Genomic DNA, 23755 nt, shown 5'->3' on the forward strand with positions numbered 1-23755 from the left:
TAATTAACTTTGTTGATATTTCATCATACCCACTAGATGTTTTTGATTTAAAATATTTTATGATGGACATTACTTCTGCTGGGGTTGTGAGGGTCAAATTCATATTACGGAAGTGACTTGAAATGTCTGGTCTGAGGTATTCCATAGCAGCATCTACAGAACCTGACAACTCCATCTTTTCAGTAACAGTTATAAAATGTTTGTTAAAAATTTCTGCAACACTATACACATCTGTCACCAATGTATCGTTGTTGTTGTTGTGGTCTTTCGTCATGAGACTCGTCTGATGCAGCTCTCCATGCTACTCTATCCTGTGCAAGCTTCTTCATCTCCCAGTACCTACTGCAACCTACATCCTTCTGAATCTGCTTAGTGTATTCATCTCTTGGTCTCCCTCTACGATTTTTACCCTCCACACTGCCCTCCAATTCTAAATTGGTGATCCCTTGATGTCTCAGAACATGTCCTACCAACCGATCCCTTCTTCTAGTCAAGTTGTGCCACAAGCTCCTCTTCTCCCCAATTCTATTCAATACCTCCTCATTAGTTATGTGATCTACCCATCTAATCTTCAGCATTCTTCTGTAGCACCACATTTCGAAAGCTTCTATTCTCTTCTTGTCTAAACTATTTATCGTCCATGTTTCACTTCCATACAAATACTTTCAGAAATGACTTCCTGACACTTAAATCTATACTCAATGTTAGCAAATTTCTCTTCTTCAGAAACGATCACCAAGATGGCGCCGAATGAAACTTTGTTCTGTAACGATGTCTCAGTTTCCTTAAAAAGTGATAGTGACGTGTGTAAAATCTGCGTAAGAAAGGTAAAGAGAGGTATCCTATGCATCCAGTGCAGGTCGTGGTATCACGACAAATGTGTTAAAGTGAATCTAAAATACATAAAAGACGAACATGACTGGACATGCCGTCAATGCGTTGTGAGTGTCACGAAAAACGAGGTAATGGACACGATAAAATCAAAAGAAAAAATAATAAGTGTGCTTACAGAGGATTTAATGACTATAAATACGAAATATGAAGAACTTCGGCAGAAATATCAAGAACTGGAAACGAAATACAAAGAGATAGAGCGAGATCATCGTCTAGCACAAGACAGTGTTGTTAACCGTCGTTCTGCGCAAAAAACGTGGCGTTTGCCGAAAAAAACAAATAAACAGACAGTGAGTACAGTTCCGGCGATACCGCTAGCAAATAAATTCACAACACTAGACGAAGACTGTGATAAGACAAAGAACAATGACGAACAAAAATCAGTGACGAAACTTCCAATCGAGTGCGCAGCCAAGAAAACATCTAATACGAAAAATAAACCAGTGAACATCAAACGACGAGTTGTTGTACTTGGTGATAGCCACGCCAAGAAAATTGCCGAAAAAATAAATGAGTACAGTACGTTACTCACGGCAACAGGTATGACGAAACCCAGTGCACCTTTGACTGAGATAATTAAGAGCAGCAACTCACTTAATGACCTATCTAAGAATGATGCCGTCATAATCATCGCTGGAAGTAATGATGTATACAGAAATGAGAGTAAACATGCGACCCGGTGTTTAAAAACTACATTACTTCATCTGAAAGTTCCGAACATCATAGTTACTAGTTTGCCTCACAGATACGACCTGCAAGACAATTCCATCGTAAATCTAGAGCTTGCAAAAGTAAACAGACAGTTCTCCAAAATATGCAAGTCCCAACAAAATGTAACATTTCTTGATCTTCCAGATGCAAGAGATTTGTTTACGAAACATGGACTACATTATAATAACGCTGGCAAGTCATACGTTGGCAAAATGCTAGCGAAATTAATACAAAAAGACGACGACGTTGCAAGAAAACCAATTACTCTGCAACCAGTTTCGACCAAGGAAATGGATAAACGAGAAAACAATTTCAAAATCGCAGCCACAGCGCCAGCTCAAACAGCAACATCACGTCCAGAAGATGAGACGGTGCCAGAACCAGCCTCAGAACATACAGCAAAGACTGAAATTATCGTCAAGAAAACTGTACCTACTCATCATCCAGATGCTGACACACAGGGAAACTGATGAAGGGGGCCAGTTCTATCCGAATTTGGCCCAATACAACGAATCCAGAACAAGCAGTCAACACTCAGGTGGACGTTCCGTTACTTTATAGTCAAATTAGTTTAAAGATCCTCTACCTAATAATATATGCAGTAGTAATTTCGTTATGCACTTGAACATAAGAGGTCTGTCTGAAGGAATGATCAGGAAGCTTTATGATATAGAAATTTTGCTAGAAAGTGTGAAACAATCTGTTAAAGTAATATGCCTTAATGAACATTGGCTAAAATCTGAAAATATCAGTCTCCTAAATAAACTTACAGGTTATAAACTGGCTACCAGCTTTTGTAGGACCAATGGGTATGGAGGCTCTTGCATATTAGTTCATTCCACGGTAGACTATGATATCAGACAGAATTTTAGCCATCTGAATGAAGAAGGCACATTTGAAAGTTGTTGTATAGAACTTAAAGACTATAACACACTAATTATCAGCATATATCGCACCCCTGGGTACCATATAAGCTCTGTATTTTTAGATAAGTTTGATACATTGCTACATAAATTAAAATGTGAGAAACTGTACAAGAAAGTGGTTATATGTGCTGACTTCAACATAGATGTAAGGACTGATGACAAATTTTCTTCACACTTAAAGAACCTGGTAGCCACAAATGGGCTAAATCTCAATTTCGATCAGTATACAAGAATTACAGCAAGCTCTGCAACATGTATTGACAATATTGTAAGTAGTTATAATTATTATGTAAAAGAAAAGTTTCTTCTAGATTTAGGAGTATCAGACCATAAAGCACTATTTGTATCACTACCAAAGCAAAATTCAGTCTGCACAACAAAAAGATGTAGGAATTTCAGTCAAGAAAATGTGGAAGTATTTTGCAAAAAACTAAGCCAAACCAAGTGGACAGTCAGCAAACACACTTCCACAAGTGACAATTACAATAACTTTTTAACTGAATTCTTGGGTATATTCAATGAATGCTTCCCTTTTGTAACAGTGAAGACCAGGTCCCAAAAAAGTAGATCCTGGGTAACAAAAGAAATTAGAGTGTCTAGTGCTACTAAGAGGAAACTGCATATGGAGGCAAAAGTAAATCGAAGCCCTCAATTTCTTAAGTATGTAAGCACATACAAAAAAACATTTGACAAAATAGTTAAACTAGCAAAACGTACTGCAAATAACGACTTCATTTCAAATGCAAAAAACAAATCAAAAGCTGTTTGGTCTGTTATAAGAAGTGAAGTCGGCAGTGAGGCAGAGAGAAAATGCCCTTCTAAAATAGTGATAAATGGTAGAGCTGTTACAGAACCCAGTGCCATTTGTGAATCATTCAATGACTTTTTCATAAACTGTAACAAATTTGGTGACTGTTCACCAACAAATACAAAGCCCAATATGACAGATAGCAATTGCACATGTTTTAAGTTTTCTCATGTTTCCATCTCAGATGTAATCAAAATCATAATGTCCCTAAAAAATTCAAAATCTGCGGGGTGGGATGAGGTCCCCATTGAAATAATAAAAATAGTCCGTCACAGTATTGCATATCCACTCTCTTTCATAATCAACCAATCATTTGATGAGGGATGTTTCCCAGATCGATTAAAATATGCAGAAGTTCGGCCCATACATAAAAAAGGTAAACAAGATGAATTGGGCAACTATAGGCCAATCTCACTGTTACCAATTTTCTCAAAAATATTTGAAAGAGCTGCATGTGATCAGATTGAAAATCACAATTCATCTAACAGCATTATCTTAGGCAATCAATATGGTTTCAGAAAAGGCCGCAGCACAATCCATGCAATAAATGAATTAGTCACAAAAGTCAGCAGATGTCTTGATGATAGAATGTGTGTGTCAGGCATCTTTTGTGACCTGTCCAAAGCCTTCGACACAGTAAATCATGACCTGCTTCTCCAAAAATTGGCACGCTATGGTTTTCAAGGCAAATCTCTTAGCTGGATGTCATCATACTTGGCAAACAGAAAACAAAGAGTACTTATTAACATCAACGGCAAGAAATTTCTCTCTGGCTGGAAAATCACTCAATTAGGTGTTCCACAAGGCTCAATATTAGGGCCACTGCTTTTTCTATATTATATTAATGATATGCCATGTCAGGTCCAGTCTGATACTATCCTCTATGCAGATGACTCAACAGCTGTAGTCTGTTGTAAAAATGAGGTAGACCTAATTTGTCATATTGAACAAACACTTGGGGAAGTAGAGGCATGGGTCAAAAACAATAACTTGACATTAAATTTTACAAAAACAGAAATTGTTCATTTTACCACAAAACAATCTGCACAGTCTATAAGTGAAATAAGGTATATGGACAAAAAATTAGAGACTGCAGACTGTGTCAAATTCCTTGGCATGTTAGTCAATAAAAACCTGTTATGGAGTCACCATGTGGACAACATACTGGGTCGACTGAATAGCCTTGTATATATTATGAATATCTTGTATAGTATTACTGATTTAGCTGTAAGAAAAACCGTATATAATGCATATTTTGTTTCAGTCATTAGGTATAGTATAATTTTCTGGGGGTCTGAAAAAACAAATTTACTTAGAGCTTTTAGACTACAAAAAAGAATCATCCGAGCAATGGTGGGAGCAAAACCAAAGCAACACTGCAAACCTTTATTTGTAAAACTGGATCTAATGAGCATTCCAAGCATATACATCTATGAAACTCTCACTTTCACGAAAAGAAACCCACAACTTTTTGAGGGCAACTTCTTCTTGCATCAATATGATACTAGACATAGAATGAGCTACATGTTACCTACCCACCGTTTAAAATCATATGAAAAAACCCCATACTATATGGGCATGAAATTTGTAAATAAAATATGGAAAGATATGGATGACCCAAATGTAAAAGGTACCAAAAGAGACCTGGAAAAATATCTGAAAGATAAATGTTACTATAGTGTAGAAGATTTCATGAATGATAACAATGCATTATAATTGTAATTAAAATACCTCTTTGAAGATGTTACACCATGTATATTATTAGTTTATTGTCTATTTTTAGTATTGTTATATATAGTGTAAAACTGACAAGTCACCTATGTCACAATCTTTGATTGTATAAGGCATGTTATGTGATAATAAAAATTGAATTGAATTGAATTGAATTGAACGATTTCCTTGCCATTGCCAGTCTACATTTTATATCCTCTCTACTTCGACCATCATCAGTTATTTTGCTCCCGAAATAGCAAAACTCCTTTACTACTTTAAGTGTCTCATTTCCTAATCTAATTCCCTCAGCATCACCCAACTTAATTCAACTACATTCCATTATCCTCGTTTTGCTTTTGTTGATGTTCATCTTATACCCTCCTTTCAAGACACTGTCCATTCCGTTCAACTGCTCTTCCAAGTCCTTTGCTGTCTCTGACAGAATTACAATGTCATCGGCGAACCTCAAAGTTTTTATTTCTTCACTATGGATTTTAATAATACCTACTCCGAACTTTTCTTTTGTTTCCTTTACTGCTTGCTCAACATTCAGATTGAATAACATCGGGGATAGGCTACAACCCTGTCTCACTCCCTTCCCAACCACTGCTTCCCTTTCATGCCCCTTGGCTCTTATAACTGCCATCTGCTTTCTGTACAAATTGTAAATAGTCTTTTGTTCCCTGTATTTTACCCCTGCCACCTTCAGAATTTGAAAGATAGGATTCCAATCAACATTGTCAAAAGCTTTCTCTAAGTCTACAAATGCTAGAAATGTAGGTTTGCCTTTCCTTAATCTTTCTTCTAAGATAAGTCGTAGGGTCAGTATTGCCTCACATGTCCCAACATTTCTACGGAATCCAAACTGATCTTCCCCGAGGTCGGCTTCCATCAGTTTTTCCATTCGTCTGTAAATAATTCGCGTTAGTATTTTGCAGCTGTGACTTATTAAACTGATAGTTCGGTAATTTTCACATCTGTCAACAGCTACTTTCTTTGGGATTGGAATTATATTTTTCTTGAAGTCTGAGGGTATTTCGCCTGTCTCATATGTCTTGCTCACCAGATGGTAGAGGTTTGTCAGGACTGGCACTCCCAAGGCTGTCAGTAGTTCTAATGGAATGTTGTCTACTCCGGGGGCCTTGTTTCGACTCAGTTCTTTCAGTACTCTGTCAAACTGTCCATAATATTGTCTTCAAGTATATCGCCCTTGTATAGACCCTCTATATACTCCTTCCACCTTTCTGGCTTCCCTTCTTTGCTTAGAACTGGGTTTCCATCAAAGCTCTTAATATTCATGTATCATTTACTCTTAATGCCATTTGTCCCTCTTCATGTCTGGATCTACCGGTCTCCTTCCTCACTGTATCCCATATTGTCTTTATTTTGTTATCTGATATATCTTTTCCTCGTAATATATTTGCTTTGATGTCAGAATTACAGTCTTTAAAATCTTGCAGTATTTCTTGTAATGTGCTATAGCATCAACATGAGAACTGTTTCGGATTGACAGATAAAGATTTCTTTTTGTTTTAGATGAACACAATCTGTCTTGAGCTATACCATTTGAATGTATCCCCTTGGGCATCTTACTAGCCATGCTACAGTGTTATATAATAAACAATACAATATTAGGAATAATTCATTCATTGGGGAAATCTCCGTCAATTCAAAATAGGCATTCTTCCCTGCTGAAAGTCACATTTGTCGTGGGTAAGGGCTCTGTCCTTGGACCATTCTTCTTCACTGTTGCAATTAACTATTTGTCACATTATGCTCAACTTCAGTCATTTGCTATGTGGATGACACAGCTTTAAACACGACAGATCAAGATACATTAAGGTTACACCAGAAATCACAGGACACTCTACTTTTGCACTAAACTTCTTCTCATCTAATACACTACAGTGCAATTCAAAGACAACCCAATGTCTGCAGCTGTGTCAACCCATTCTACAGTTTAAGAGAAATCTCATTTACTAGTAGTGTAGAGATTTAGTTTTAGGATGATGATTGCAATTCTGTAATATTTGGTTAATATAAGAGAAACTATTTGTGTATGGAGTGTGAACAGTAATTAATATAATGACTGGTATTGTATCATGCCATTAATGTAGAGTCCATTCCACTATGTGTAATAACCAGTTAATAAAGAATCTGCATCTGAACCAGCTGTCCACCAGGATGAATGGTCACTGCCAAACTGTGGCCAAGAGAAATGTCGAAAACCCTGTAGCACAACATGCAGCTGAACATAAGGTGCTCGATTTCAGTAGCTGCTTCACAATCCGAGTCATTTGGATACTTCCCCCTACCACCATTTTTACGGAAAGCACAGATGGGAGTTGTCCTAGCAGCACATTCTCCGCTCTGGTAACCATACTGGCCTCAACCTACGGTAAACTACTGTCCCCACACCCTCCACCCAACAGTTTTCACTGTCTCTGTCCTGTCACCTCCTCCCAATTCATATTCCCTCAATCTCACTGTTCACCACCCTCTGCCAAAACACCCACCAGTCTTTTCCCCTTCTGTGCTCCTCTCCTTTTCCACTGCCCATCCTCCTCCACTCCCCCTCTTCTTCCAGCTTATTTTCGCTTCGGTGAGATGAAGCCATGCATTAGTTCTTCAGGGACGATTCAAAATTTTGTGTCAACAGTGATGCTATTTGTAGTGGATCCTAAATCCTTCCTACTAGTTTGCTGTTCAGTTACATTCAGGTAGTCTACACCATCACATTGTTTTCATTGCATCATTCCTTTATTAAAGAAGATGCTTTGACAATCAATAACAGATTACGAAATTATATAACAACAGCTCCCAGAATTTTACACATAATGATGAATTGAATGTAGCTTTTATTGTTGGACTGATATAATTTATTTTAATCAGTTTTATATTCATTTATTTTAAATGTGTTTACCTCCCTACTAGCTTCACACAACAAAAAGAATTTAATAATTATTTTTGCTGAAATATGTGGACATAAACATAATCAATATACATTCACCAATCAAGCTATAACTACTAAAACAAATGTCAAAAGAAAGCATGAAGAAGAAGAAGAAGAAATGCAGCAGGGTGAAGAGTGTGCTTCAATATTCGGAGGCACACTTCAATATGGCTCAAATCTTAATGTACTGCAAGTTCTACTTTCCAGAATTTAGGTACGCTTATCTCCTTACATTGCCTATTTTTTTCTGTAACTTATCTAGTAGACCTAAACTTAATTGCAGTTTCAACTAACTTATAGAGAAATAAAATTTTCAATTTGGAAAAATATTCTAAAAATTAAAATATAAGAAATAATCATTTTTATTCTGGTTAACATACCTAATGAGCACAATTAAATAGATATAATAGATCAGTGAACATGTCACATCTAGTAAAAATTTGGTCTCTTTCAAACCTGTATTATTGGATTAAATGTAACCTGAGCCTGAAGAAGTAATTTAGAAAATCTTGTCCATCACTTTTTAATTATCAATACATCCAAACTCATTCAAATTACTTGCAAATTGTTTAACAAGTATTCTGCAGTAATTGTGACAAACTGCAATACAAAGAAATAGCGCATTAAAAGAAAAAGGTTATGATTTTTACAAAATAATGAGCCAAAAAGTACGGTGTGTCCGTAAGTACCCAAAGACATTTCTGCAAGACATTTATTATCAGTTTTACACAATATTTTTATTGCATATTTTTTTGCTGTCCCTGTCTCATGTCTTCAAGGGTGGCTGGATGCTCTTCCTGTCGCCACTCTTGTGCCCATGGTACAGAATGTGTATACAGCAGAACTCCAGTTTCACGTTTTTTACAATTCTACACCATAAATTCATAGCCTCTCTGAAAAACACATAATATCAATGCTAAAAATTCCCCAATTTCATAAGTCTTCCTAGTATGGTTTACTTCGGTTCTAAGTTCTTTCTCGATGTCTCATTTGACTTCACCCTGTTTTCCTCCTATTGACATTTGATATGATGGAACGAGTCAAATATTGCACAAAAGACAGATGGTTCATACCATTGATTGTGGTAGAGTTAAGGGAATATTTTCAGCTGTTCTGGAGAGAAAACGCTGATGTAATCCATGATCAGTGTTGCCAACACAACTTGCAACATTTAGCTTCACCGTGCAATTATGATAAACTACTGTTTGGTTGTAGCGGTAATGGAAAAACAAGACAGTTGACATGAAGTGTTTTGGACCAAGCCAGTAAATGATGACTGGGCCCAGCCACCACCCTTTCTTGTGCAATTTGTAACTCAGTCTCATCATTTTCCATGTATTTCCGATGTACTGTATTCAGCAACAATATCAATTATCAACCTTTTAAAATCAAACACTGAGTCTTGAAAAATATGCTCAGTCTTAATAAAGGAAACGTCGCCCATTTCCAGCTAGTGAACTCTTATTGGCTGGCGACTTGTTCAGTCACCCAATAGTCAGCGCAGCCACCACAGCACACTAATATACATAAAATGAGTCCACCTACTGGATGTGTGGAGAGGAGGGGGGGGCCTTCAATGACGGGAGTGAGGTAAGGGTGAAAGCATTTTATGAAGTATTGAAAATATCCTTTTCATGCACATGATGTGCTATGACAGAGATGTCACATGGAAATAGAACAAGGGACTTGCAAGAGCACATTTTAAAGACTTTTGTGTTCAAATCTGACACGATACAGTTCCAACAACTACATACGCTACTCACGTATATACCTTGCACCACACAAACCACATGCTGTAGATTGTAAAGACTGGTAGTAGTGATAGAGGGCATGAAGCAGGACTATAGCACCTGAGCTTTCTTTCAAATTTACATTTTACACAATGTACAGTTGACTTTTAATAAGCTTGTAATGTTAATTGGGGAAGTAAACTCATTTTTGCACGTCTCTGTTTCTCTCATCAAGCCTAAAATAACACTTTAACGGTGATGACCATATGAAGCGTGGCTCGTAAGAAAAGCGTTAAACAATAACAGCAATGGTGGCAAAGTTTGTCATTAAGCAGATGTCCGCGTTTATGGTTATGGTCTAACCACTTAGCTGGTCTGATGTTTTTGGTTTAATTCAACATGTTCATCAATTTTTGCTTTTTGTCTGGGCTAGCGCAAAGGATGATCACTCAAAATCCCATGTTTTCAATGTGGTCATAGCATGTCAGAAAATATAGCCCGATTACCTTGTACCCAGATACCAACTTCAAGTTTTTCCTGAGTTTTTACTTGCTGTTACACATCTGTGATATTTTAAAGAACTGATGATATTCATTACTACAAATTATTGTACAAAAATTGTATTGTACATTTAATTTCCTTCACTTAGACAGATTTTATACAAAGTATAGGAGAGGATTGAGATTTTTAACCTTATATGCCAATTACTTGCTTTTTTGCTCGTATTTTGGTGGGTTTTAACATCTCCTCGATTCTGCATTTTCCTCAGTTTTGCATTTTTTAAGTCAGGGTGGCACAAAAATGAAAAATAGGGGTTTCACTGTACTCTTGTTTGTCTACGTCAAGTGTTGTAAGATGTGTAAGTGTGAGAACATTTGAAATCATGTAACTGAAGTGGCATATAGCTACCAGCCCTCTACTCACTTAGTCTGATGTCAGAACCAGCCAAAAAAACCACGTCCAGGCTGTCCGGCATATCGGACCTCATTGTTAATCCACTGTGTGAGTTCAACCTGGGGTTGATACATGTCTCTGTATCCCAAATGTGGCGTGCTAAAACATGCCACTTTTATAGTAGGTTTTACCTTAACTGCAATGTCCTAGAAGGTTTTGCCACAGAAAAGAATTGAGTGAAAGTATGCTATCTGATCAAAAGTATTTTGAAATGCTATGTAGTGAATTGAGCACTAGATGTCATGAAGAGGTGAACCTGCTGGTAGAAAAGAGGCAGATGGCTTGGATAATAAATGGAAAAAAAAAAACAGTAATTTATTTCCAAAATGTTGCAAGTGTCATTTTGTGCACTCATGGCGTTAAAAATGTCACAGTTTTCAAACTTTTTAAATGCCATAAAATGACAACAGAGAGAGACACACTGCTAAATTCTTTTATTTATTTATTTATTTACACATCAAGTTCTGTAGGACCAAATTGAGGAGCAAATCTCCAAGGTCATGGAACGTGTCAGTACATGAAATTACAACATAAAAGTAATAACAGATAACAATAAATGTTCATGAACCTGAAAAAAAGTCAGTCCATAAGTTTAAGTAAACGCTATCAGTAATACAATAAGAATCAGTTGAATTTTTCAAGGAACTCCTCGACAGAATAGAAGGAGTGACCCATGAGGAAACTCTTCAGTTTCGATTTGAAAGTGCGTGGATTACTGCTAAGATTTTTGAATTCGAGTGGCAGGTTATTGAAAATGGATGCAGCAGTATACTGCGCACCTTTTTGCACAAGAGTTAAGGAAGTCCAATCCAAATGCAGGTTTGATTTCTGCCGAGTATTAACTGAGTGAAAGCTGCTTATTCTTGGGAATAAGCTAATATTGTTGACAAGAAATGACGGTAAGGAATATATATAATGAGAGGCCAATGTCAAAATACCCAGACTCATGAAGAGACGTCGACAAGAGGTTCATGAACTCACACCACATATTGCCCGAACCGCCCGTTTCTGAGCCAAAAATATCCTTGTAGAATGGGAAGAGTTACCCCAGAATATAATACCATACGACATAAGTGAATGAAAATAAGCAAAGTAGACTAATTTTCATGCCGAATTGTCACTCACTTTTGATACCGCTTGAATAGTAAAAATGGCAGTATTAAGTCTTTGAACAACATCCTTTCCATGACAGCTTACTAGCTATCTGAACACCTAAAAATTTGAACTGTTCAGTTTCACTAATCATATGCCTGTTCTGTGAAATTAAAATGTCAGGTTTTGTTGAATTGTGTGTTAGAAACTGTAAAAACTGAGTCTTCCTGTGATTTGACATTAGTTTATTTTCTACAAGCCATAAACTGAGGTCATGTACTGCACTATTTGAAACTGAGTCAATGATGCACACAACATCCTTTACTACCAAGCTAGTGTCATGAGCAAACAGAAATATTTTAGAGTTACCCGTAATACTATAAGGCATATCATTTATATGGAATGATTATGTAGCTCTGCATAAAAAACAAGTAGCTCTGCATGAAGAACAAACAAGTAAAGTTTCATCCAAATCTGAAATGGTGGGTGAGATGGCTCAGTTGACTGCATATGACCATTACGTCAATGGGATTTATTGTAATGCTTGAAATGAGACTGGTAGTTGTCACTTTGAATAGTAGGCATTAGCTTAATCTTTTATGTAATAAAAAATGAAATATTCATTTCTGACCAGTCATTCTTTATCTCAAAGTAATTAGTTAATGAGACACTGCCACATGTACAATTTTCCCCTTAAAAATTTGGGACACAAAGTGTATGAAGTCACTCAAAAATTTTAATTTACATCTACAGGCAGTCTATGAATCACTTGCAAGGGTGTGGCTAAAGGTACAATGTAGTCTGCTGTAGGGAGTGTGAAAGATATGACTTCTTAGTTCTCTGTCCAAGCTGTTATTGGCCTAGTTTTATCTTCATTGTCTATGTGGAAGTGATGTGCTGGGTGCTGAAGAATATTTGTAGATTCTGCCCAGAACATTAATTCCTGGAATTTTATGAGCAAGTTTTTCACAATATTTCAACACACTGCTATTCCTAAGTACTAGTACAACATGGTTCACTCCAGCTCTGTCCCATTAATACATCATCTTTTTTATTCTGTCTCCACTTTCCATTTTTGGCTATTTATTGCCTGTGATAGTTCTCATTTTTCCAGTGTCTCTCAGAGTTTAGTTTTCCTCAGGTCTGTATCGCTTTATTTTTACTTGTATTCATTCAGGGTCCATTCTTTGTACATGTCCAATCCACCTTCTCATATTTTCTTCTAACTCTTCTTTTACATTGTACATAATTAGTTCTTTTCTGATTCTATCTATTCTTATACATCTCTCGACTCTTCTTAGAAACTTCATGTGCGTACCCTGGACATGCATTTCTCCCTTCTTCTTTGCCACTGATGATTTTCTTCCATGTAATTTAACATTGGTAAAGCAAAGGTCTTAAAAAACTTTAATCACAGATGTTTGAGAGTTTTCTTTTTCAGACACCTACTGATTGTTCTGCAAATATTACTGAACTCACTTTATTTTGAATGCTTTTATCATCGGCATCATATATTACACCCAAGATATATGAAGGTTTTACTTCTTCTACTATTTTATTATTATTATTAATAAATTAATATTAACTAATGTTATTATATTCTATATTTATATTAAAATTTACGACTATTTTAGTTGGAGTTTGGTATTCTCCTATAAATGTGATAGTTTTAGTCATCTGCAGTGATATTTTCAGATTATATTGATAGCATGTCCGCAGCTCGTGGTCTTGCGGTAGCGTTCCTGCTTCCCAGGCATGGGGTCCTGGGTTCGATTCCCAGTGGGGTCAGGGATTTTTCCTGCCTCAAGATGACTGGTTGTTGTTGTGTCATCTTCATCATCATCATTCATCCCTATTACGGCTGGAGGAAGGCAATGGCAAACCACCTCCACTAGGACTTGCCTAGTACAGCGGTGCGGGTCTCCCGCATCGTCCCCTACACTCCTCGGAGTATGGGACCTCATCATCATCATTGATAGCATATTTATTGCATTCACGGACAGTTTTTTTTGCAGGTCTATTCCTTTTCTTCAAATCAGTGTGAGGTCACCACTGCAAAGAAATGTGTTTAATACCAGCAAACCATTCAGCTGTACTCTAGTAACAAAGGAGTTAAAGACATCAGCTGCCAGTGGGCAATGATATCAATGGAGCATGTTGAAAATTTGTGCCAGACTGGGATTCAAACACAGGCCCCCTGCAAACTTGGCAGCTGCACGACAACTACACCATCTGCACACACAACCCTAGCATGCCTATCGTCAGACATAAATTCTCATCTTATACAACACACTACTGATGCAATGCTCCTGCTCATTACTTCTGGCATCTTGCAGATTCCTATAAGTGTTTGAGCATGACGTGCATCTTCACTGAAGGGATCATTGACTGCCATTGCCTTGATTATAAATATGTGATGTCTGTTTTTTGGATATGTCAGAAAGAATAGACACCACATGAATACTGTACCTTAGTGTTCACTTTAGAACTCTATAAGCAAATAGCATCATTGATGTAGATTAAATAGTGTATAAGTTAAACTACAGCCTTGTCTCACTTCTTCGTTGGGACTGGGACTACCAGTTTTCAACTTAAATCCAACACAAATGATATGTTCTAGTACATGCTGTGAATTACTGATATCAGGTGTAAGGGGCATTCTCTATACCTCATTGTACTCAATAGTTTCTCTCTTAAAACATTATCTAAGGTTCCTCAAAGTCTATAAATAGAAAATGTATTTTTGGCAAGGGCACCCATACCAAGTGGCAAGGGGGGAGGGGGTAGGGGGGGGGGCTCTGGCCCCCCTAGCTCTCAGGGAAGGGGAAAAGTACAGAGTAATAAGGTGTTTTTCTCTCAAGAAAATGATCTAAAAGTTGGTATTACAGAGGTTTTTAACAGTGCCGAAACTAGAACTTTTTTATAGCTACTTACAAGTCACCATTTGTCTTCCAGAATATTAAAACTATTTCAACCCCTCCCCCCAACGAATTACTGCATGGGCACTCTTGTTTCTTGGTCATACTCTCGTCGTTTTTCCAATAAGTTATTGCACAGTAAAACTAACATCAGTAGTCAAACATTATTCCCTAAAACATATTTTTCAAGAAGCAAATAGTCAGCTATTGATCTGAGTATTTACAATTCTAGCACACAGTTTTGTTAAGTTGTGTTAAGTAGGTTTATTTCTCTTATTTATTAAATGAATAAAAATGAGGAAAGGCCATTACTGATCTGCATGTAACTCATAAGCACAAATGCAGGTATATGGTTGCCCTTCCTGATTTTCATCCATTGTTTTCATGTGGGGATGTTGTTTATCATAATATTTATTATATTTTATAGTTTCCATTGTGGTGGTGAGCCTATATCTTTGTCCACATATACTCTCCACAAACCACTGTTCAGTTCCTGGCAAAGTATACTTTATAACAGTTATCACATGTTCCTATACTACGCCCCATTCAATTTGTGTACTGAGTGAGGGAAAAACTGAGTCTCTCTCCACCTTTTGTACTTACCCTTATCTCTCTTATCTTATTTTCATTTTCTATGTGCAGAATGAATTATGCTGGCAGAAATACCATCGCACCCTTCCTTGAATACAAGTTCTGTAAATTTTGAGGTTCTCCTAGTGTCTCTATTTTGTATCGTTATGTAGGAAAGTTCAGACAGAATCTAATTACTTTAGGGGCATAGAACACCACTCACTAAACAGCAGAAGTGTTGAGTCTGCTGCATTTTGGCAAGTGGACTAGGTTGGTTGGAGGTTATGATGGATGAGATGGATAGAGGGAAAGAGGCGGGAGGCAAGGAGAGGTGTTGGAGGTGGGTGGCTAGGACCTCAGAGGGAGGCCTGCAAATGACTTGGGCACGAGAAATGGGAGGGGGTGACAGGAGGGAGGAAGGGGAAATTATTGGTTGGAGGATATGGGGTCAGATGGTTACCGGAGATTGAGGTCACGACAATTATGAGATGTGTTACAAAGGATAACTCTCATCTGTGTAGTTAAGAAAAGCTGGTGGTGGAGTGGAGGATCCAGGTGACCCGACCTGATTTGTGAAGTAGTGTTGAAATCAAGCATGTTGCACTCAACTGCGTTTCGTGCCAGCAGGTGGTCAACTTTTATAATAGTTTCTTGGGAGTGGTGCGAGGATTGGGGCTGTATGAGGTTATGTCAAGGCAAACCTGTTTGCGGACTGGGTTTGGGGGGTAGTGCCTGTCTACGAAGGTCTTCACAAGACATTTGGCTCTTACAACAGCCAGTGCACCTTCCACCCCTCCCTCCCACTTCCCTGGTCAGCATCTTCTGTCCACCTTTACCAATGCCACCCAACACAATCCCACCCCAACCTATCTGCTTGGTGTCTACTATCGTAGGTACTTGATACAGAATTCATATGCTAACATTAACATACATGCTGTTATTGTGTGAAAAATGCTCCTGCTTTCTCAGAACTTTATACCCCCCACCCCCACACACACAAGGATAATAATCAAATAAAAATAAATATTGGGCTTGTCTTACTAATCATGGGTACCTATTATTTCTAAAGTGGTTTATGAATCTGTGCTGCATTTATCACCACAAAGTCAAAATCCAGTTATTCAAGGACACAGCACTGTTGATAACCACATTTATTTATTTATTTATTAATCCACGGATAAATTTCTTTGTATAGTTGTAATCAATATACACATCACTAACAATAGTTCAAGTAACTTTGTATTCTAACCACTGCTTCTCAGTATATTTATTCCTTAATGACATTTGTTGCATGTAATATGTCACAATTTCCAACCAATAGCTCAATACATAGTATCAATACTAGAAATAAGAAAAATCTACACAAAGACCTAAAATCACTTACACTGGTACAAAAATGGATCCAATATTCAAGAACAAACATTTTCAATAAATTCCCAGCAACCATTAAAAACTTGGTTTCAGATGAAGCAAGGTTTACACAGAATTTGAAAGACGTTTTGATAGGCAACTCGTTCTACTCTATATTTCTTAACTGGAACTGTTAGACAAGCTTAAGTAAAAATGTCTGTTAGAATTCGATTCTGATAGCACTTGGTCACAACAGTCAAGATTAGGTATGTTGTGTATGATAAATTTATTATTGTTGTTGTTGTTGTCTTCAGTCCTGAGACTGGTTTGATGCAGCTCTCCATGCTACTAGATCCTGTGCAAGCTTCTTCATCTCCCAGTACTTTCTGCAACCTACATCCTTCTGAATCTGCTTAGTGTATTCATCTCTTGGTCTCCCTCTACGATTTTTACCCTCCACACTGCCTTCCAATGCTAAATTTGTGATCCCTTGATGCCTCAGAACATGTCCTACCAACCGGTCCCTTCTTCTTGTCAAGTTGTGCCACAAACTCCTCTTCTCCCCAATTCTATTCAATGCCTCCTCATTAGTTATGTGATCTACCCATCTAATCTTCAGCATTCTTCTGTAGCACCACATTTAGAAAGCTTCTATTCTCTTCTTGTCTAAACTATTTATCGTCCATGTTTCACTTCCATACATGGCTACACTCCATACAAATACTTTCAGTGCTTAACTGTGTTTCATTCTGACAGTGTATTAATTCTGTAAATATTAGCAGTTCCAGTTTACTGTAACATTTTGACCGTCTCCTGACAAATGATCATGTAAGAGAGTATTATATTCGAATGATCTATGTCTTTTATGTTGCACTTTCTGACATGTTCCACAACTACGAGAATCATCCCATTTTTGGATCTATGGAACAAAAACTGAATCTAATCTAATCTACATAGGAAAATGGAAAAAACAGGTTACACATAATATATTCACAATACAAATATACATATACACAGTTTACCACTGCTTTAAATAAGGCAGCCGGCCGCGGTGGCCGTGCGGTTATAGGCGCTCCAGTCCGGAGCTGCGCTGCTGCTACGGTCGCAGGTTCGAATCCTGCCTCGGGCATGGGTGTGTGTGATGTCCTTAGGTTAGTTAGGTTTAAGTAGTTCTAAGTTCTAGGGGACTGATGACCACAGCAGTTGAGTCCCATAGTGCTCAGAGCCATTTTTTTAAATAAGGCAGAAGAACCTGCTTCTAACAACAGAAATGAATCATTAGACTTATTCGATAATATAACTCGGTTTCGCATTGCCTGGTGTAAATTACAAACTACAGTGTATTGTGTTGCTTAAAAGCATACTCCATACTCTTTTGTCTGTTTTCTAATTAGTCAACCTGCTTATTTATTTGTAATAATTTTATGTTGGGTGAATTCTTTAATGGGATGAAAACCTATTCATTCTATCCAGGTACAAGCAATCACTGTATCTGGTTTGATGATCATGATGGAGCTGTTTGCTTCATATCGCTCAATGTTTTTTTATTTATTTATAAAAACTGCAGTTTGGAATACATATTCACTTGGAACTGTCAGAATACCCCATTTTTTAATACCTCAATGCAGAGGGTCCTTTTATGACTCTTGCTCAGTAATAATAATAGTAATATGAAAAGGATAGTTGCTACTCACCATATGGCAGAGATGCCAAGTCGCAGATAGGCACTCAACATCTCCACTACACGGTGAGTAGCAACTATCCTTTTCATAATATTAAACAATTTTCATAACATTGTTACATTCCATCCTGGATTTTCCATTGTTTAATAATAGTAATAAATGGTTTATTTGTCCATAATAACTTTTACAGTCATGGACATAGTCTGTTTATTTACATGTAACATTAAAGAGAGTTTAGAAATAAGGATAAATTATACACAAATAACATTAAAAATCCTTGATGGAGTACAAACATTTATCAATTAACAGTTCCTTTAATTTTTGTCTAAAATACATTTCCATTTAACAGTTTTATGTTATTTGTCAGTCTTTTATGGACTATGATCTGTTGCTCTTTTATTACTAAATTTTATGTGGTAATCCTCTTGTTTTCTTGTATTATAATTATGGATTTCACTACTGGTTATATTATGCTCCATATTTTCTTTTACAAACAGTATAGTCCTGAAAACATCGAGTGAATACTCTGTTAGTATGCTATGCTTAATGAAGTATTCTCTACAGGACTGATGTTTACTGATATTAGCTATTATCATAACTGCTCCTTTGTGGGCTCTGAAAGCCTTATACATGTATACCATTGATGCCCCACCCCAAATCTCGATACCATATTGTTGGTGGGAGTGCATAATTCCAAAATAGATTTGTCTTAAGACAGGTGATGTTATTACACTTGAAAGGCACTGTAGCATTTAGGTGCTACAGGAGGTCTTTTTTACACGTGTAACTGATGTGCTCCTTCCATGTAAAATGTTCATCTACTGTAATATTCAGGAATTTATGTTTCTCAATTGTTTCAACTCATAACTCTGGCTTAGTATCCACTTGTCTTGATTTATAATGTTGTAGAATCTCCATCAGAATTGCCTAATTAAGTGCTACTTTGTTTTCGGTGAGGTATTCTGCGATGAGACTGACGTTCTCTGTATCATTTTGCATTGCTTACTGTTTTGTAGAGCTGCAGCTTATGAAGGAGGTATTGTCAGCATAATTTACTAGATTTGAATTTTGAGGAATTATTATATCACTGATGTACACAATACACAAAAGTGGCCCTATAATACTTCCCTGAGGGACTCTACAGTTAAGGATTTTATAAGATGGTTTTACTGTTTGTACATGTTCCCCAGTTGTATGACACAGCTTAACACATTGACCCCTGTCAGCAAGGTAACATGTTAACAAATCTAATGCCACTCTCCTGACTCCAAAAGTTTCTTATTCATACAGAAGCATACAATGACTTACAGAGTCAAAAGCCTTGGATAGGTCTAAAAAGGCGTCAACTACTTTGTTTCCTTCATCAGGTTTCTTCAATAGTGCTTGAAAAAATGTAGCTACAGCTGCTACGGCAGACCTGCCCTTCCTGAAACAATGCTGACAGTTTTTTAATAGATTGTACTTACAGAAAAATGATTCCAGTTGATCAGTAAGTAGCTTTTCTAACACCTTATAAACTATTGATGTCAGTAAAATAGACCTATAATTTTGTGTATCAGTGATTGCTCCCTTTTTATGAACTGATCTCATTTCAGTGACTTTTAGCATATCAGGAAATGACCCCCCCCCCCCCCCCACCCGATTGTGATGGCTCGTTTTTGCAATTTGAACACATTTACCACATTCTGTGCATTTGTGCCACAGAATATTATGCCATAACTGATATTAGAATGTATGTGTGCATAGTGTGTTGCTCTTAGGCATGAGCTATTACACACTGTGGTTAGTAATCATAAGGCATAGCATGCAGTGCTAATTCTTTTTCCTAGTACCCCAATATGTTCATCCCATTTTATACATACCCAAAAATTTTGTGCCCGCTACACACTCTAGGGATTTGTTATGTATTTTAAGTTTTGTTATATTTGGTTTTTATTTATGCAGAAGTTTATGTTATTAGCCTTTTTTACATTAATAGTTACTTTATTGGTACTAGACCAGTTGCGAACCACCCTAAGTGTCTTTTCAGCATTTACTTCTAACATTTGTAAGTGTCCTTTCTGTAATTATCATACTGCTGTCCTCAGCAAATAACATGGTTTCTCCTTATGTAAACCACAGTGGGAAGTCATTAATGTATATTAGAAACAGTATTGGGTCTAACACACTCCCTTGAGGAACTCAGGTGTTCAAGTATCCTGTGTCTGAAAGATGTTTCACCATATTGTTAGAGCCACTTGAAATTTGGGATCTCTACCCTCTGCACATTGTCTGCTAGTGAAGGCCTAAACCATTTATTTACCACCCCATCTTCCTTATTTATAGTGCATCGTGTTTACCTACAAGTATTTCATGATCAACAGTGTCAAATGCTTTACTGCCATCTAGGAGAATGCCTGTTACTTGTTCTCCTTTATGTAGGGCTTCTAAAACCGCTTTTGTAAATCTTGCTAAAGCGGCTTCTGTTCCCTTCCCAGACCTAGTAAAATTGTACCTCACACAGAAGTTGGTATTTATTTAAATAATCCGTAAGTCTGGTTTTCATAATAGTTTCTATCACTTTTGAAAAGGAAGACAGTAGTGAAACTGTTCTGTAATTCTCTATATTATCTGTACCACATTTTTCATGAATGGGAAGTACTTCTGCCTGCTTTGGTAATTAGAGAAGTAACACGATGAGAATGACTCATTTATAATGTCTGTTAGGGATACTTTCATGCTGCTAATGCTGTCTTTAGTAGACACATTTTAACTTCATCTTGACTTGTGGACATTTTACTCCTGTATATGTACGATCCTGCTGATTTTCTCCTCAGCGGTGGTTAGTAGCAGCACTGTCTAAGGTCCATAGTTAGTTGTAGCTGTACGTTGCATTTCACATACAAGTACGAATGAGAATAGATATCGGGTTCGAGAGAATATAATATTTCTCGTTTCAATCTTAAGAACGCAAGAAAGTGAGTTTACAGTTTTAATACATAGATTCAAATCTATGAGAAGATAAAGGTCATGGCCTGACAAAATTAGAGGTTAGTTTCTCACCCTTCGCTTCTAGCACAATTACACGCAGACTTGGGTCCTTCTTTAAAATCCTATATGCTGCTGTCAAACCCGACAGCCCAGCACCAATAATCGCAATATCAGCAGCAGTGTAGAGACGTCCAGACCAACTTTCTTGCGACAAAAGGGAGTTACTCATTTTCTGTAACAAACTGCCGTCTGTTTCACCAATACATCAGCGATTATTAACATTTGCTGATATAAAGTAGCCGCCAGCTACATTCAGGTGCTCCATGGTGCATAATACCTCCTTGGGCTCACGTATTTATTGTATTCACAGATAGTCGTGCTGCAGTGCAGGTGTTAGTGGGCGTACAGAAAGAATTTCAGCCCTGCGCATTTACACTTTATGACGTATTTATTAACGAAACACTACACGTCCAAGGTGAGACCTTAGAAAGCGCTGATTAACACACGCGTGTAAAATCAGTCTTGATACACCATATCGAAATCAGCAAATGATCACAGATGTATTTGTTTGCAACAATCATTCCAAAGATATTCGTAAGTGTTTGCTAAAAGCCGCTGAGCAGTGTTGTGTGTGGGACCTGGGAAGATCATTTAATTGCTGGAATGTAGACACATGTGTCAGCACAACAAAATTTCGTTCGTAACGTGAGATAAGTGTGTGACGACTGCTGGTGATCCATTCGAGTATGTTTCTTAACGATATGTATTTTTTTATGTTTAGTTTAAGAAATGTTTACGGTTCACTGTATAAGTCTAAATAATCTGACAAACCATGACAATAATGAATCAAAATAGCTTATGAATGTGCTATTTCATGATGATTGGTTTCAGTTGATACGCAAACAACATAAAACCTACATGTTCCAGTACAAAGTCTCATTAAGGTGATAAATAAATATGAACTACATTGTGAGAAAATCTGCCTCACGACGTTTAATCTACACTTTATTTCATATATGAAGCTGTGGATCTCTCAAAGTTCTCAAGGAATTGTCAAATATTTTTTTATCTCTTATCAGAAACTGATATGTTGGAATCGTGACAAAGTGAGATGGCTGGAAGAGAACGGGAGGAAAGTGCCAATCAGCTAGTAGGTGCGACGTCCAGGTTAGATGAAGAAAGGTAATGCAGATTCTCTCCGTATAATATTGATGCACTGTTCCCTTTTTTTTAATATATTTTTTGTGTTATTTGTCAGTTCCAATTGTTATATTGTGTTTGTAGAGTAGATAAAGTAAAATGCAGCTGTTAGTGATTTTAGCATCAAATAATTTGAGAACAAGTTCTGATAGTTGCTGTTGTTAAGATTTGCTGTTTATATTTTGCCATGCTTCAATAGGAGGACGTGTTGGGTTTGCTTTGCCACTGATGATGATGACAGTGAAGCAGAGTGGGTACATCCTTGCAATTGTCGTGGTACAACTAAGTGGGTAAGTAAGGGTAAACATCAGTTTCTAGTTTACGGTGTGACAATAAAGCATTGTTTTCGTATACGTTTGGATTGCATTTGGGTCATTCCATGTCAAGTCACCCAGGCCTTGACACCAACCATGTCAGATTTTGATGAAACTTGGTACAATTACTTCTTTTATCATCCTGAAAGCACTTGTAAAATTTTTTTGCTCTATCTCTTATAGTTTTTTTTTATAAATTTTTAAAGTTTTTAGATTTGGCGTTGTTTCAGCAGTCGGAAACTGTAACTTAAACGTGTCCTCACAACTAAAAAAATTTGTATATTAAAGAATACTCAAGATATCAGTACGAAATTTTGGAATAAGTTTGTGTATTATATGTAAATGTTAAAAAAAATTTACCATAAAGATATATTAAATTTTTCCAAATGAAAAAAAATTTTCAAGTTTATTATTATTTTTTTTTTTTTTTTAGCTAACGGATGTTTAGTTTTACAAAAACTGCAATATCTAGAGTCTCAGACCTGATAGAAAGCTCAAATTTGTTTTAAAATACTCTTAATTGTATAGGCTATTAGATAAAAGAAAAATTATGTTGGCTTTTTAACCTGTTTAATAGTTATCTAATTTTTAAAATAATATTAATTATATTTTAAAAATAAAAAATACCAAGTGACTTAGACACCGAAAATAAGTTTTTGTCTTCTTGGAGTAACAATGTACACTTGGATTTTGTATTGTTACTCCTGTGTTTTGAAGTAAAAAATTATTACAGTGTTAAATAGTGCTTGGATAGTATTTTATTAAGTTTATTCGAACTCTCATTAAGTACTGTTACTTAGTTTACAGAGATTCTTTTCCAATATCCTATAAAAGTAACCAGAACAGTAATCAGACCAAAAGTGAAATCAGTATGTCAGATATTCAAACCTGTAGTGTAGGGTTATTTAAAAAATCCGACTGTTTCCAAACAACCTACACACCTTCAAAAAAGTTACAACCGGTATCAGAA

The 23755-nt window shown here is 36.7% G+C and overlaps 2 protein-coding genes across 5 annotated transcripts in view; one reads left to right on the forward strand and one right to left on the reverse strand.

Annotated features, from left to right (window-relative positions):
- Positions 1-21840, reverse strand: part of LOC126252639 (probable flavin-containing monoamine oxidase A) — a 290057-nt gene extending 268217 nt beyond the window's left edge. Inside the window, exon 1 of the mRNA XM_049953542.1 lies at positions 21344-21840. Coding sequence (XP_049809499.1) covers positions 21344-21500 — 157 coding nt within the window. The 5' untranslated portion in view covers positions 21501-21840. The remainder of the gene's footprint in view (positions 1-21343) is intronic.
- Positions 21728-23755, forward strand: part of LOC126253391 (E3 ubiquitin-protein ligase MARCHF5) — a 96835-nt gene continuing 94807 nt past the window's right edge. The window contains exons 1-4 of one of the 4 annotated variants that reach the window (XM_049954688.1): positions 21764-22015; positions 22163-22215; positions 22351-22453; positions 22671-22761. In XM_049954688.1, coding sequence (XP_049810645.1) covers positions 22383-22453; positions 22671-22761 — 162 coding nt within the window. In that variant the 5' untranslated portion in view covers positions 21764-22015; positions 22163-22215; positions 22351-22382. The other 3 variants (XM_049954689.1, XM_049954686.1, XM_049954687.1) reach the window with 3 other exon arrangements.

This window comes from Schistocerca nitens, chromosome 4 (genome assembly GCF_023898315.1).
Source record: "Schistocerca nitens isolate TAMUIC-IGC-003100 chromosome 4, iqSchNite1.1, whole genome shotgun sequence".
Classification (NCBI taxonomy): Eukaryota; Metazoa; Arthropoda; class Insecta; order Orthoptera; family Acrididae; genus Schistocerca; species Schistocerca nitens.